The sequence below is a fragment of the Halyomorpha halys genome, unplaced genomic scaffold, assembly GCF_000696795.3.
Source record: "Halyomorpha halys isolate HHAL.00 unplaced genomic scaffold, Hhal_1.1 Scaffold29.1, whole genome shotgun sequence".
Lineage (NCBI taxonomy): Eukaryota > Metazoa > Arthropoda > Insecta > Hemiptera > Pentatomidae > Halyomorpha > Halyomorpha halys.
Window position 1 is genome coordinate 2,145,666 of NW_027115892.1, and position 16,210 is coordinate 2,161,875.

Sequence of the window (16,210 nt, forward strand, 5' to 3'; positions counted from 1 at the left end):
TTGTTAGGGATAAGACTATAAAACAATTTGTTAAATCTAGGAAGAACAGTAAAAAAATAGTCAAAAAATAGTTGAAATATAGATTTTTTCACGCTAAAAAAAAACTTATAGTAGTTCCCCTCCCCCTGATAGTTTCTTTAAACGACTTAAAAAAAATAGTTGAAGTTTTTTTTTTTATTTAATCCCGACCATAACATTTCTGATATAGGAGAAGGAGGATCGTGCAATCTTTGGTAACCAATCTATTCTAATCAGAGTGGGAGTGTCAAGTTTTCATGCTGTGGGACCGCCAACAAATAGATGTCAACCCGTTCAGGCTATGATGGAATGGCGCAGCTGAAAAATCGAGGTTAATATGGTGGCGCTTACTCGGCTACGACGGCTTAATTTATTGGATGAGGCATCTCGATTTAAAAGGTTCCACAGTTTGCTAAACAATTTACTCATTTCGGCCATTCAAACTCATATCCCTAAAAATTTATGTATGTATGTAAAAATGTTTTCTCTCCTTTTGGTCAAAAATTTTGTAAACTATCGCCCACTTTTATTTGTCTGAATGAAATATATACAGTAATAAGGTACTACAAGGTATATATTTACCTTGTATTACCTCATTCCTGAAAACAATTAGAGATCTTTCAGGAAGTTAACTCACTTCTTGATGTTGATAAAATCAAAACGCAAGGGACCGAGTTCGAATCCGGCCATGGCAGATATTATTCACTCTAGCAGTGAGTTCGGGAGCTCTGTGGGGTCCACACAACCTCATAAAGTGGGTACTTTTAATTGGGTATTGGTCTAGTCGCAGTACTTTATAACAATGTACTGTACCCCTAAGCATTCATTGGTTGTAGCGGTACAAATTTATAGTTTAATAAACATAAAATTATTTAAATATATACTTATTTAATTAAGTAATTATATCATAGATTTGGATAGTTGTCAGGATTACGAATAAAGTGAGTTTCACGCAGAATGCATTTTTCCTAACGCTTCTTCCCTGGCCTTCAATCAATAACCATAAACAAAACGGGGTTACTTACTACTGTAGAATGTTCAGAAATTTGGTTCTTTAAATTTGACTAAAAATGACCAAATTTCTTTAATTGAAAAATGTAAACAAATTTACTATAATGCCTAATGGCTATGGTTCATCCTTCTGAATTAGTTCTTTGCCTGAATTAGTTATTTTGGTTAAAGATTTCAATTTGTTTTTTATTAACTTTTATAATTTTTGTCTATATATGTGTCATAACTAGTTTATTTAAATGTCTTTAATTATAATAAAGCAATACAATTGTTTTATTAGGGATTAATTAAGATACAAATGCAATTAAACCAAATTATGGAAAGCTTTTTTCTCTTCCCTATCTAAAGTTTTGAACAACTCATATTGGTTATCTGCAGCAAAATTAATTTAATGAAAGCTTAATAGCTACTGTAATGAGTAGGTCACTATACCACAGAAAATGGAACTCAGAGTTCTGTAACATAAATCTTATTTATTAAGAATGTTTAAATTGTTTGTACAGTGTAATCCGTTTCGTTAAATATTACATTCTGCACATTGTATGATTATAGACTATACAACACGCAAAACTATACTGAACTCGTATCAAGTTTAATTTGAAAGGATCGGGATTAGTTTCAGTTATTTAAAAAATTTTTAATAATGACTTTAATAGTACAAAAAAGGATCGGAATATAATCCAGCTTGTATACAACAGTAATGCGATTGCGAATTTACTTCAATAGTTAGATTAGATTAAAATCAATGTTTTAGAATTAAGTTGTTAAAAAAATAAATGTAAATAGTATGTTTAAGCTCAAAAATACCAAATGTAACTAGGATCGAATTAGTTGAAATAATCTTGTTTAGTTTATTTGAAAAATTATGTTTTTTAAAAAAGGACGTTGTACTGAAATTCTTTAAGTATTTAAACAAAATTAACTACTTTTGTATTTTTAATAAATTCTTTTATTTTGCAGCTTCGAATCTCTAAGCCAAATCTTGGCCATATCCTGGAGTAAAATATAATTATCTTGACTGGGTAATCTGAGCGGTTCGGGCTGGATTCATGTCAAATAAACTTTTGAAAACTTATCTTATTCCTAACGGTTTTCTGTATCTTACCCTTTATATTATCGGCACAAGAAGTGTTCCGTGTTGTTGTTTTTTCTGTGAGGATTGAAACATTAGGATCATTTATTTGCTTTTACAATGCTAGCAGCATTTATAAATTGATTTTTTTTTTTAGTAACATATGAATTGGTAATAATTTATAAAATGATTCTTATTTATTAATAAATCATTTTTTTATCATTTAAAAATTTAGTTTAAATAGAAATGTTGACAAAGTGACATTTTTTAATAAAATAAAATATTTATTTGATAGTTCGTTCATTCATTGTGTGTTGTGAGATTTGAAATAAGCTTTGTTTGGGTTAACCATGCATTAAAGAATTTCATATTTTAATTTTTGCATTTTATTTACGTTGATATGTTTTGATGTGAAACCATAAAATTTGTGGTGTATATTTGGATTTCAGGTCATTGACACACGTGATTCTATATTTTAGTGAACCCCATATGTTGAAAAATACGAAAACCTTGGCAGTATAATGTTGGTTCTTTTTAATTATCTCTTTTATTTTCTTTTAATGTAAATATTGTATATATAATAGAATTTTTTATCCAGATAGATTTCGAGACAACATGTAGGTTTACTGAATTATTTCAATTAATTCCTGTTGGACAAATAACTTTAGAAGCACTTTATTTGTTTAATAAATGAGGTTGAAGAGAAACTAGAAAACATAGGGTAGGAAAACCTATGAGGTTACGGAAGGTATTAAAATGCTATCCTGATTTAAAATAACAATATTGGACACTAAGTTAAAGTAACAAAACTAATTAATTTTGAACCTTTATTTACTGCTGAAATGACATTAAGGAAGAAAAACTGTTCTAATTTCGCGACTGTTGTATTAAAAATATTGATTTTATGTTTATTTCACTGCAGTCTAATTTAATTGTTTTCATTTATTTTATTATTTTTAAATTTTAATTAAATGTCTAGTCCAATGGGAAGTATTTGGTGTTGTTTTATTTCGCAACGTTTTAGATATAACTACGATTAGAGAACGATAAAAATAATAATTTCAATATAAAACAAAACTAGATAACAATAAGAGGTATTGTCATTCGGCAGATATCGGAGTGCCTGGAGGCAAATAGCTTTCGGGATGAGTCCATTACTCCATATCTTTACTAGCGCAAATTTTTTTCCATAGCCGTTTTGCTGCTGGAGATAAACGCTTTATGAAATTCGTCCCGGGTTTTTGTGAAGCCCCATCAGAATTTTTTTCGGTATCCTCGCTGAGCATTGTTCAGAGCTCGCCCTATGACGACCATTTATCACCTGGTCCGCAGCTTCCACTAATTTGCTTTATCTTTCGGGATTATCTTTTTTTCTTTGGGTTCTAGAGTGAATATGATTGATGGTGTAGCCGCATTAATGAAGAGCCCCCTTTCTGCTGCAAGGGCAGGTTTTCGATGAACCTTCGAGCTGAACTGCTTGCTGTCCTTTGGTCTAGAGTGTTTGTCCTCAAGTAGCACATTTACATTATTCCATAAATAATATGAGTCATTTATTTCCAAAAAAAAAAAAAAAACCAAACTCAGTTTAAATAATATGACTTCGAGTTTATTTTTTTTGGGGGGGGGGATAAACTTTTCATAATTATAATAATCCGAAGAAAAAAATAAAATAAAAAGTAAAAATTAAATATATTTTGTTAAAATTTGAATTAACTTAAGTGTTTTTTACTTATAATAAAATTTTTTTTAAATATTAGTTCTACTAAAACATAACTGAGTGTGCTATAATTATAGTGAAAAGCACTAAGCATGCTTCAGATATAGATGTATACATGATTAACAGCCACATTTATAGGTAAAATTGAAGTAAAACATTAACCCCGAAATGACACCAGATGACTGAAATCATAAATTAAGGAGAAAAAATATTTTAATTTCAGCTTTAAAAAAGTATATGAGTTAAGGAATAAAATACAAATAAAACTATAAATTTTCAATTTCGTTAATGGAAAAAACGACTAAATGACATCACTAATGATATATGATAATCAAATAAAAACAAAGAAAAAGAGAACAGGGAGAAAGGAATAGTAAATAGGAGAGAGTTCCTTTGGAAAAATCAAGCTTTGATTTTACTTGTTAAGTGATTATTTCCCAGTGAGAAATAAAATTATTCTGACTGTGACATTGTTTATCTATTTTAGGAATGATTTTTTATAAATGCTTGATTTTCATCTAAATATTTATAATTGTGTATTATTAAAATCTTATTATAGGATATTAATAACTTCATTTTAAATACTATATATATAAAATATTCGGAGTTATATGTCTCCGTAAACACACACTCATATAATTGATAATATAATTATTGAATTTTAATTTTAGTAAATCAATTTTGATATTGTGTACGTATTTATTGATTACTATTGCGATAAATAAGATATTTTTTTTTAAACATATAGCTTGTTCGTCCTAACAAAAATAAATAATGAAATGGGACTGCTATTAGCAATGATTTAGCTATTTGAAAAGTGTACCAATGGTTTTAAAAATATTGTTGAAGTATTTAGGCAGCTTCTCCATGGAGCTTCTGCATGGAGAAGCTGCCTAAATACTTCAACAATATTTTTAAAACCATTGGTACACTTTTCAAATAGCTAAATCATTGCTAATAGCAGTCCCATTTCATTATTTATTTTTCGTTTTTTATGGAATTTAAGCACCTTTCAAAACATAACAATTGGCTACATCCAATCGAAAAAATAAAAATTCATGTTTTGTACAAATAACGTTTAATTGTTTCCATAAGACAGGAAACTGCACGTCGATTTCGACTATTACAGCACTTACTAGACAAACGGTCAAAACTTCCAACTCATTACAAAAGACTGATCTGACCTGTAATAAGGCCAATTTGGACATGGAATTGAGCTGTGGGGCTCCACTAAACCTTCGAATTCCCCCCATATGCAATCCTTACAATCGAAAATCCTTCGTAAAGTCTTCAATTGTATCTACCGATCTAGCCCGAGCCAGATATCACTCCTTCCATTATAAGCTCCTTAACTACTCGAACTCTCTAGTTTCTAACCTTGCACCTCTCCCATTCCTGACAATCCTCCGAGGCCCCTCTAAAGAAGATGGTCACGAGACCTGCTAATAATGTAAAATGTTATTAGTGATACCAATGGGTAGTTTCTCTACACGCCTGTAACACTCCATTTTAACTAAGATCAAATTTATTAAATGTATTATGTAATATACAGTTGTAAATTTCAATAAAGATGTTAAAAAAAAAAATTGTTGCCACACCTATTGGATAAGTCGAGAATTTTAATAGCTTTGAACTTCATATCTACAATATTACGTGGTTAATATTTACAAAATACAAATTATCATAAATTACAAATCTTATACTGGTCAGAGTTAGTATAGTTGATAATTTCATTATTTTTAATTATTAAATAAAATAGTTAACTTATGAAGGCGTTATATTGTTCCTCTTTTCATTAAGTTATCAACGATACTTTTGATGAAGAACTCTAATTTGCCTTAATTACAGAAACGGACTTGAGGCTAGTAGACTGGATATGGTAAATAAGTAAGCACTAAGCGAACAACGATGGGTCAGGCACCCTCCTAACTGTAACCGGACCCTTATATCGATCTCGATTAGTGAATGGGGGGAGGGGGCTTAAATGGCGTAATGAAAAACACGCTCTCTCCGATTCGATTAAATATAAATTGATCATATTATTTATATACATTTGATGTATCCTTATTTACCTTATAAGGACGGTGAATGAAATGGACTGCAACATAAGATTAATCACTTAGAAAGGCTCTTTAAATTTGTATAATAATTAATGTATATCGCATAATGTTTAATATCTGTTCATTCGGATGATATATTTCCTACATTTTTTTTTAAAATTTTGAGTTGTGCTTTAGGCTGTTGTAATATGTAGGCTGTTCCTCATGAGCGCAGTAAGATATTAAAAACTTAATTTCCACTTCAACATTGAATGAGATCTTCTCTTAGAATAAGCGTCAATATCTATACAGTTAATATACATACACTATACATACTATACTCTATACATACAGAAATACAACTATTCTTCTGAAAATAATGTTGAGAGATAGACAAAAAGAATAAACAGGTATCTAAAAATATCGAATTTCTCATTTTATGGAAAGAAAAAACAGCAGATCGTTTCCATCAACGACTCGCACCAGTATGTCCACTCCAGACAGTACCAGATTATCTAAGAAAATGAATGCAACTGGCAATAGGCAACGCGCCTCATGCTTCCCTTAGTCCCTAATAAAATAAGTTGTTTTTAATTTAATTTTCTTTTCAAAAATTTAAGGTTTATTCTTAAAGGGAAAAAATCAAATAGTTAACTTGCAATATATACATGTTTATTAAATGTATTCGCTAAAATAAAGCTCATTTGAAGCAATGATAGCCAAAAGTGGCTTTTGTGGTTTAGATCTAATATCCATTTAATTTTGATTAAAAATATACTTATTTGGATTGACCAAGTGCTATCTACTAGTATATTTAAAATACACATGGAAATAGGTTTGCAAATAAAGTGAAGATCAATAGGGCGTACTGTATGATTTAAAAAAAAATCAGTATTAGAGTGATGAGATTTTAAGGCTTAGGCCATATTATATCCTACAGCCTATATTACACCGACAAACTAAAACTGTTTTTCTTAGCATTTTTTCAATATAATTTTAGGACACATTCCAACTTGACTCTTGAGTCAGGTTAGCGGCACTGATTACTTTCAGTTAGTTTCACACTGCGAACTATTGATTTATGTAGTATGCAGTTTGAAGAGGAACTACGAGATTCTGACTACTTTGGGGACTCTAATATACATGTTGAAGACTGAAACTAAAAAAAAGGGGGGGAAAGGATGCAAAAACAAACTAGATGACGACTCTAAGTCTGGTTAATTGGCTCCATCCGTCCGTGCAGACGACCATCGAACTATTTTAATGTAGGTCGTTCTTCTGTAATTTACATATATTTTTTAAAAATTTATTTATTGATATTTACATACATAATTGTACATAAAATACATCAAGTAAATTTGAGGAAATCATAATGGTATGGTACAAGCATGTATAGAAACTAGCCATTGGCAGCACTCTAAATACATTTTTACAATATAAGGCCATCTTCTTTTCAGACACCTTAGAGGATTGTCCGGAATAAAAGAGGATGCAAGATTAGTAACTAATGGGGTTGAGTGGTTAGGGAGTTTGTTATAGAAGGATTGATATCTGGTTCGGGCTAGATTGGTTAGAAATGGAACATTAGGGTCTTTGTGGATGATTTTATTTATGACAAAGTAGGGAGCATTTGGGATTTTACGAAGGATTTTGGATTACAAGGATGGATACGAGAGGAATTCGAAAGTTTAGTGGAGCCCCAAAGGTCAACGCCGTATGTCCATAGGCCTTATAATTGTCATGTTAATCAGTCTTTTGTAATGAATTGGAAGTTTGTACCGTTTGTCTAGTAAGTGCTGTAAAAGTCGAAATCGACGTGCAGTTTCCTGTCTTTTCAGTCTTGTGTGAGGATTCCAAGTTAGTGGTTTGTCCAGATGTAATCCAAGGTAGTGGATCTGCTCAACAGGGGTAAGGGCAACATTATTGAAGTATACAATTTACTATATTAAAATATGCCTTAATAATAAAAAAAATCCACTAACCTCTGAATATAAGCTTTATAAAATGTCTAATGTAAAGATTATTTCTAATCGATGTAAGAAGTTCCCTGGAGTTTGGATTGTCTGAATCCTGATGTACAACAATTTGGTACTAATAAAAGTCGTTGAGTATCATTAGTTTCAGGAATATACATTGAAAACAAACATTCAGGATAGTTGTGAATTTTCCGCTTGCTCCGTACCGCCTTCATTTAAGATGCAGCGAGCTATGCAGAGGCATAAGTTACGGTGACGTATGTAGATTCGGGGAGGGCTGAAGGGAGTAAATCGCTCCCGTGGCTAAGTTATGGTGAGAAAATGGCGATGCTCGTCTTAAACAGTTTTACGGTGCGCCGCACTCGGTACCTGCCCTGATGTATTCCCGTGCATCCGTCATGCCGCCCGCTAGCGGCTTCATTCCCGGCCCAACTTCAACTACTTTATGTAGGTATGCAGTTTGATCACTGTGATTTTATTTTATGTAGGCACACTTAAACATAAGTATTTTTTCAACTATTCATCTTTTTATGATTCATCAAGTATACTGTTATATCATAAATGAAACTGAGGCCACAAAAAATAATAAGCAAATAATCAAATGCATCTACCAAACAAAATAATATCCGAATTTGTTTTTCTTTTAATTTGTTTATTGAGGAATTATAATATCAGCTGCCACATTCAAGCGCATTTGGTATTAGTGTGTTCATTCATACTAAAAGGTAAATATGTGCATTCGAAGCGGTGGTAATTTTTATTTGTTCGATTGCAATAATACTTATTATTTAAATAATATTATTTCAAATTTTTTTTTTTGAGACAAGGTAATTATAGGGTGTTTTTTTAAGCCCGATAGAACTTGAAATTGTAAAAAATAACACAAAAAATTAAATTGTAATCAAAAATTTTTTTTTATTCGAAAGATCGATACGTGACATTAACATTTGAAAATGATTTCGGGCATATGGGCACCGCGGCTGTTCTTGACGAAGCGCATTCTGTAAAATTGTGTTCAGCGATGAGGCGCATTTTTGGCTTAACGGGTTTGTTAATAAGCAAAATTGCCGCATATGGTCGTGCGATTTGACACCTCTCGATTATTTCCTGTGGGGCTACGTGAAGTCACTGGTTTATGCTGATAAACCAGCAACAATTGACGCCTTGGAGGCCAGCATTGTTCGTGTTATTCGTGACATACGGCCAGCAGTGCTCGAAAAAGTGGCCCAAAATTGGACGTCCAGAATGCGCTTCGTCAAGAACAGCCGCGGTGCCCATATGCCCGAAATCATTTTCTAATGTTAATGTCACGTATTGATCTTTCGAATAAAAAAAAAATTTTGATTACAATTTAATTTTTTGTGTTATTTTTTACAATTTCAAGTTCTATCGGGCTTAAAAAAACACCCTATATTTATTAAATAAAACCACAAATTGTATCCAATACTGTCTCAACACTTTATTTCTTATTAGTCCAACGTTTCGGCTATTCCAGCCATCTTCAAGGACATCTAAATATTCAACAGCTTATATTATATCTTTATTTTTAAACATTTAAAACCATCATTATTCACTATATAATATAACATACCTTTAATACAAATCTTCTCCTCACATTATAAATTATAAATTAATGTGAGGAGAAGATTTGTATTAAAGGTATGTTATATTATATAGTGAATAATGATGGTTTTAAATGTTTAAAAATAAAGATATAATATAAGCTGTTGAATATTTAGATGTCCTTGAAGATGGCTGGAATAGCCGAAACGTTGGACTAATAAGAAATAAAGTGTTGAGACAGTATTGGATACAATTTGTGGTTTTATTTAATAAATACTTATTATATTTAATAATAAATTCAAACTAAGTCCGATAAACTGTGTGTTTACTATTTTGTTTTATTATTTTGAAATTGGTCCCTAAGTACTATCCCTAGATTATAGAAGATTTTTCCTTTACCTTCATAAATTATAATTATATAACGATATTCCATTGTCATTTTAAAATGAAAAAGCAGACAATAATCACAAGTTTCTGGGATCATCGTATAGTGGCCAGTAACTTTGGTGTCAATTCTCAAAAAATCGGCATGCATTTTTCAAATTTTAAGTATTGCAATTCGCCACAATCATAGGTATGATGCTGTAGAAATGGGTTGAACTGAAGAAGAATTGCACTAAATAATTAGAAAGGTGACATGAAATTTTGAGAATTTGGTTAGTATGAGGTCCAGGACAAAAGGGATATGATAGTCATGATGTTATTTTCGGTTTGAAACCTAATAGGATGCATTGACGATGGTTCTTAAGATTTTAGATTGACAGGAATGGATATGTTTGATTTTACAAGATTTTAGCTGCTCCCTCAAGTTCAAGTTCATAGATCCAGATTGATCAGATTAAATTATAAATTAAAATTTTATTGTCTATTGAGAAATGAGACGTATTGCTGAGTATTCAATATTGGCTGAATCGTCTGTTAAGTTCTTGTATTTTAAGTCTAGTATGTTGGTTCCAGGTGAGTGTTTTGTCTAGAATGACTCCAAGATAATCGCACTGTGTATCGAATCTGAGAAAAAGGAATAGAAATTCTTTCTTTAACATTTATTATCGAAAATAAACCAAAAAAAAAAAAATCGAAATATAAATTAACACCTTTCCGATTTTGAATCAGACAATAGCCCGAATTAATTTTTATGTTTCACTTGAGTTCTGCTGTTACATCCCTAAGTTGTTGAGATCATTTGCGGAACACCCTATTTAGTTATTTTTTTATTTAGTTACTTTTTAAACTTATTTGTCCATTCAAGTGTTTCCTGTAACCGGTTTTTTATTATATTCCCCTCTATGTGTTAGTCTTATTGTCGTAAAATGTATCTATTTGTTTTTTTTTTTGGTAAACTGGTCTACTGCTGTGACTATGAATGATGGTCTGATCTCACATTGTCTTCTAATATTGAAATTGTTAGTGGGTCACTGAAGAGGATCTAGGCGGGTGATTTCTGGAGAGCGAATTTGTTGATCGGGTGAATTAAAAAATTAAGAAATGGTGAAATTGGAGGAGCAGAAATGAGAATGAAAAATAGAAATGAAAACATTTATATTTGTTGTACAGACCAAAATTGATGGTAAAAGGAAACTGTCGGGGAAAAAAATTGTTTATTATATCTTATTATTATATCTCTTTTTTTCTGATTATACCATGTATGTGTAATTTATATATGCCCGATTACGGATTGATAAGTATGCTGTGTGAGATAGCAACCTGATGTATTTAGGCAGCATAGATAAATAAAGTATTTCTCTTTCCTAGTGACAAAAGATAAATATATTTATATCATTTAGTCTTGAAATTTTTAATTAATTATTTGTTTTATTTCACTACTTATTTGTATAAAATAAATCCATTATATCGCAGTAAATAAATATTTGACTTTGCGTCGACAATATATGATTATCAGATTATTTATTATTTGTTTATTGAGAATAATATTAAACATTTTTTTTTTTTTTAGTTGCTGTCCTCGCTGGCCAGCGACCTGGATTTCATGCTGAGCGACCTTTGCCCCAGCCCACCGCCACACAACACCCTTCATCATATCAGGTATGCATCATCATTTGTTATTATATCATTATTATATGAAACAAAAATATATTATTTATATAAATGTAGGAGTTTTCAATAGATTTATTAGATTTGTATATTTAACTTTATATTTGTACTTCATTAATTTAGTTTAATTAGAATAAATAATAATTTCTTATTGTTATGAGTAGCAAATAATAAAGTAATTCAAAATACTAATGAATTTGATGATTCACTAAAGGAGGAGACGGTTTTTACCCGGCCGGCAAAGACGAGCTTGTATTAAACTAAGAAATCCTTAACAACCGAAAGTACTCGATCTCTGCCAATTCTATTCATACGTACTAATAATAATATGTTCTTGAAATAGTTATCCTTTTTCAATCTATTGAATTCTAAGCATAATAAAAGTTGATAATTATTTTTACCACCTTAACATATCCAAAAAATGTGAATTTTAGTAGTTACAAAAAAATAATTTTCTTTTAAAAAAAAAATATATAAGGAATATTTAGTAGGGGGGATTATGACGATTGTGACAAATTTAGAAACAGATTTTGCGAGGAAAATCATGTTTATAGTTTCGCTTTTTCCATATAACCAGGTTTGACAAAATGTTTTTCGACTATTAAGATTCTGAATATTCATAAACTTCTGAAACAAAAACTTGTACTGTATGGTTACTTGAACATTTAATTTGAATATTTTAACTGAGGGGGTAGCTATTTCCATATTGAAAACAAACAAACAAAACGTTTGTAATATTGAGTATGGTCGACCAGCCAATACCTTGTAAAAATAATACTCAGTTTGGATATGTAGGCTGTTTTTTTTTTGTAAAGGCGTCACAGCGCTCCATTGTACAACAAAAGTTCATGGTTGGCTATATTGAGGTTGTCACCGAACTCAGGGTAACTGTTTCTCCTATGTTCAGTTTATTTGTGAATTCTTGGCGATGAAGTCACTTCTCGTCAATCGAACATGTTAATCCCTCACCAGTGTGAATCTTGATAATGGTAAGTGGAACTAAATGATTTCTTTGCGGCAGTTAGTGTGTTATCTATGAAAGGGGGTTTCTTTTTCTTGAGATCAGAACATGGCGTTATGCACCACCTCAGTAAAACAAGCCAAATGTTATCTTTTTTTAATGCTATTTTTCCAATGTAGATGAAGCGATCCTTTGACGACACTGTTATTTTATTACAAGAAAAATCCACGAATGTTATGATGTATGTCATTCTACCAGAAGAAATCACCAGGATGACAGACATGATTCCCTAAGTATACCCTTCTTAAGAGGCACTATAAAAATTCACCAGGTAGTGTTACACCGAAACGAATCTTCTGATGGAAATAATATCCTTCAAGTTAACGGGCTTAGTTGTTTGGGTTTTTTACATCTTACAAAAATTTCAGGATTGAATTCTTGAAACTGAAGTTCGGAATTTCTCCAGCCAATATATCCAAGCTTTATCCAATCCAGAATATTGAAACTCATATCATCAAAATAGATAGTGATCTACATTCTCCTACCAGCTTAGAAAATGAAGGTGTGAAGTTGCTAGAGGGTCGCAATCACTAACGTTCATGAAACCAGAAGCATCTTTCCAACATGCTCTTCCCAAATCTGGCTCTTAAGCAGTTCCGTAAATCAAGGAATTTGTTGCCATAAAAAAATAAATAACCCAAAAAGAATTCTGTTACATTTAATAATTTTATTACATGTTACACGTTTCGATTTTTAATATAGTTTTTATAGCTTTTGAGATTGAGATCAGTCCAATATTATTATTGGATATACAAAGTTCCTTTGTAGTCATTCCTACTAGAATTTATCTTTTGTTAGTGATGTCTTATATCGAGTCTGAAGAATCGTACCTTGGAAACCGTCTATGTCAACTATTAAAGTTGCTAAAGCGATTGAAGTTCCTTCAATGTTTTTTATATGCTAATAAAAGGTTGATTTTTGTAAATTTTAGTTATTTTACCATTCTATCATGATATTCAGTATGTGATTTCAAAGATCATGCTGTATCTTGATATGCTGTACCACGAATTTTTATGAACAGATATCTTTATATGAATGATTAGTAGCATAATTGGAAGGGATTTATGAAAAAAAAGTTTTAAACAACTAAATTTTAATTAATAGATTCTGAAACGTGAATTTCATACATAATGCTAGAAATATCCATATTTAATTTTTCATATATGCGAATATATCATAGAAGGAACTTTAATTTTATTTTTGCTAAATCATTCGGGGACCATCAAGATGCTGGTATCCAAGATACTGATATCTAAAATTTGGTGAAGGTTGGTTTAAGTTTTCGTGATCAGCGAAAATACGAGCTGTTCGTTTACCTAATAGTATGATTGAATTATAGTATAGATAGAAGGATCCATTTTTCAACAGTGGTTTAGTTTCATTTTTAATAATTAATGACTAGGTAATTAATAATTTGTCGAGTTTCATACTAACTTTGCTAAGTTGCTCTACAAATGTATGTAAATTATTCTACAAATGTATTTATTTTTATTACATTTTGTCCGACACATAATCAAGTATATCTAAGATTGTGTGTATACAAATAATGTTGATTTCGTTTTTTTTATATATATTAAATAAAAATAAATAAATATCTTTATAATTATGTTTTGTTTTTATGCGATTTCATATAAATTCAATATCGTAGAATAAATTAGTATTTATACATCAAGATAAAACTCTATGAAATGATAAAAAATGCAACATTTTAATAATATTCATCAAAACCTGGCTTAGCCCATCCAACCAAGGAAATTTACCCTGGAGTCTATCTCTCCTCATCTCCATCCATTACGAATTTCATCTGCTGTCTTTAGTAATTCATTAGCAAATTTCATTTTTTCGTTGCTACTTTTTGTCTTCGTGATTAAATTAATTCATTTTTACTTTCAAATGAAAGTAAATTCAATACAGGTAAATACCTGTATTGAATTTATACGAAGGGGAAGTATTACGGTCTTGTACATTTCGATTTTGGATTGGATGAAGATGACAAAATAAAGGATTTATTAATCTGATGTTATATTACCTGCTGTTAATTTGTTTGTATATTTAAAAAACAGTTATAATATTTATAACAATGATTGATTTCCTGTCAAATTCAATATAACCACTTTTGAGAAATAGGGTTTTGCATAAAAAAAACAAAAAAAAAACATGATTGTGAAGGCAGGATGATGATTATACATGATTATGATTTTATAAAAAATAATAACATATTTAAAAATTTATTCTTTGAGGAAATGAATTTCAAGTCTTTTCATGTTTGAGTTTTGTACACCATATCTAGTTGCTGTCGTTTGTATTGTTGAAGTTTTCTATTCTTTTTATATAAGTAATTAATCACAAATAGGTCTTTCTTTGTATTTTTTTTTACATTACTTTAATTTTAAACTATTTTCAATTTGTACATCTACTTACTTAGTTTATTTTCATATCTTTATCTTTATTTGTATTTATTTTATTTTTTCTTCTTCTGTTCTTAATTTTAATATAACTATACACTTTCAATACTCTTATAATATGACACAATATACTAGTTACGTACCTATATTATTTGTTATCTTCTTATGTGTAATTATTCTGTATGTTTTTATATTCCTTTTATTTATTATGGTTGTTATATTGGTTTTTTGTTATTAGCCATGATGAAGGATTAAAATTATGACCGAAACGTTGACACTAATAAATAAGTTTTTACTTTATTATGTTCTTTACTTACCGCCCCCACCAACCATCTCTTCATTTATATATATATATTCATGTTCAAAAATTATAATAAAGCTCTTTTTTAAAAAAAAAAAAAAAAAGCTCTATCTTACGTTAAATTAAATTGTATTAAATTAACATAAACTTAAATGAAGAATAAATCAATATGAATCTATACCTAATTTAAAAAAATAGTTTTAGGTTTTAGCATAAAAATCCTAGAAAACCATTTTGAGATTTGACTTTTATGTTCATATTATTCGGTTGCATACGCAATAAAAACTTCTTCTCAATGAACATATCGCACAAGATACTGTCAAGTAGTAATCCAGCATACATATTGAGTTGAAGATCTTTCATATTATATATGTGCTAGAGGTTTATGGCTTACATCGCTCGGCAATCGTGCGAGTATTTGTATATTGTATTATATATAAATTTTCCATTTCCTGAGACAAACAAATTTAAGAGAATCTCTAGGCGTACAATTCTTCAAATTAATTTTTTTTTTAAATGAGCTTCTAGCCTCCAAGTCAAGTTAAGTACATTAAGTAGGAGTGAACTTTGCCTTTTAGCCGAGGATTGGAGCACTAAGCCCACAAGTAGCCTAATACCAGAAGCTTAATGTTTTGACGGGAGTAAAGCTGTATTAATCAATGCATTTAATAATTCCCTCTTCAACTCTGACCGGTCTTTAGTAAATTGCCCCTCTTGATCGAACAAGCTGATAAACAATATACGAACAAACAAGAGGATTATTATATAGACTTAATAAAATTTTCTCGATGTCTACCTTGATGTCTAAAATGTGAAATGTATGTAAAAATTTCGATTCTTAGGAATCCTACGTCATATCGAATTATTCCTAACCTTAGTGTGAAATTATATTAAATTAATTTCATCTCACTTTATCTTTTATTATTATTTTGAAATATATACCATCTTCAAATATTGAAATAGCTCATAAATAGTTATAACTAAGTACAGTTACAGATATTAGTCTGGCTGCAAATCGTCGATTCATTAAGTATA

At 30.2% G+C, this 16,210-nt stretch overlaps 1 protein-coding gene across 5 annotated transcripts in view; it reads left to right on the plus strand.

The window, feature by feature from the left end:
• The window catches only part of spri (sprint), a 759,753-nt gene that overhangs the window by 182,270 nt on the left and 561,273 nt on the right, over positions 1 to 16,210 (plus strand). For all 5 annotated transcript variants that reach the window (XM_067052866.1, XM_067052867.1, XM_067052872.1 and 2 more), the window contains one exon: positions 11,351 to 11,439. In XM_067052866.1, coding sequence (XP_066908967.1) covers positions 11,351 to 11,439 — 89 coding nt within the window. The remainder of the gene's footprint in view (positions 1 to 11,350; positions 11,440 to 16,210) is intronic.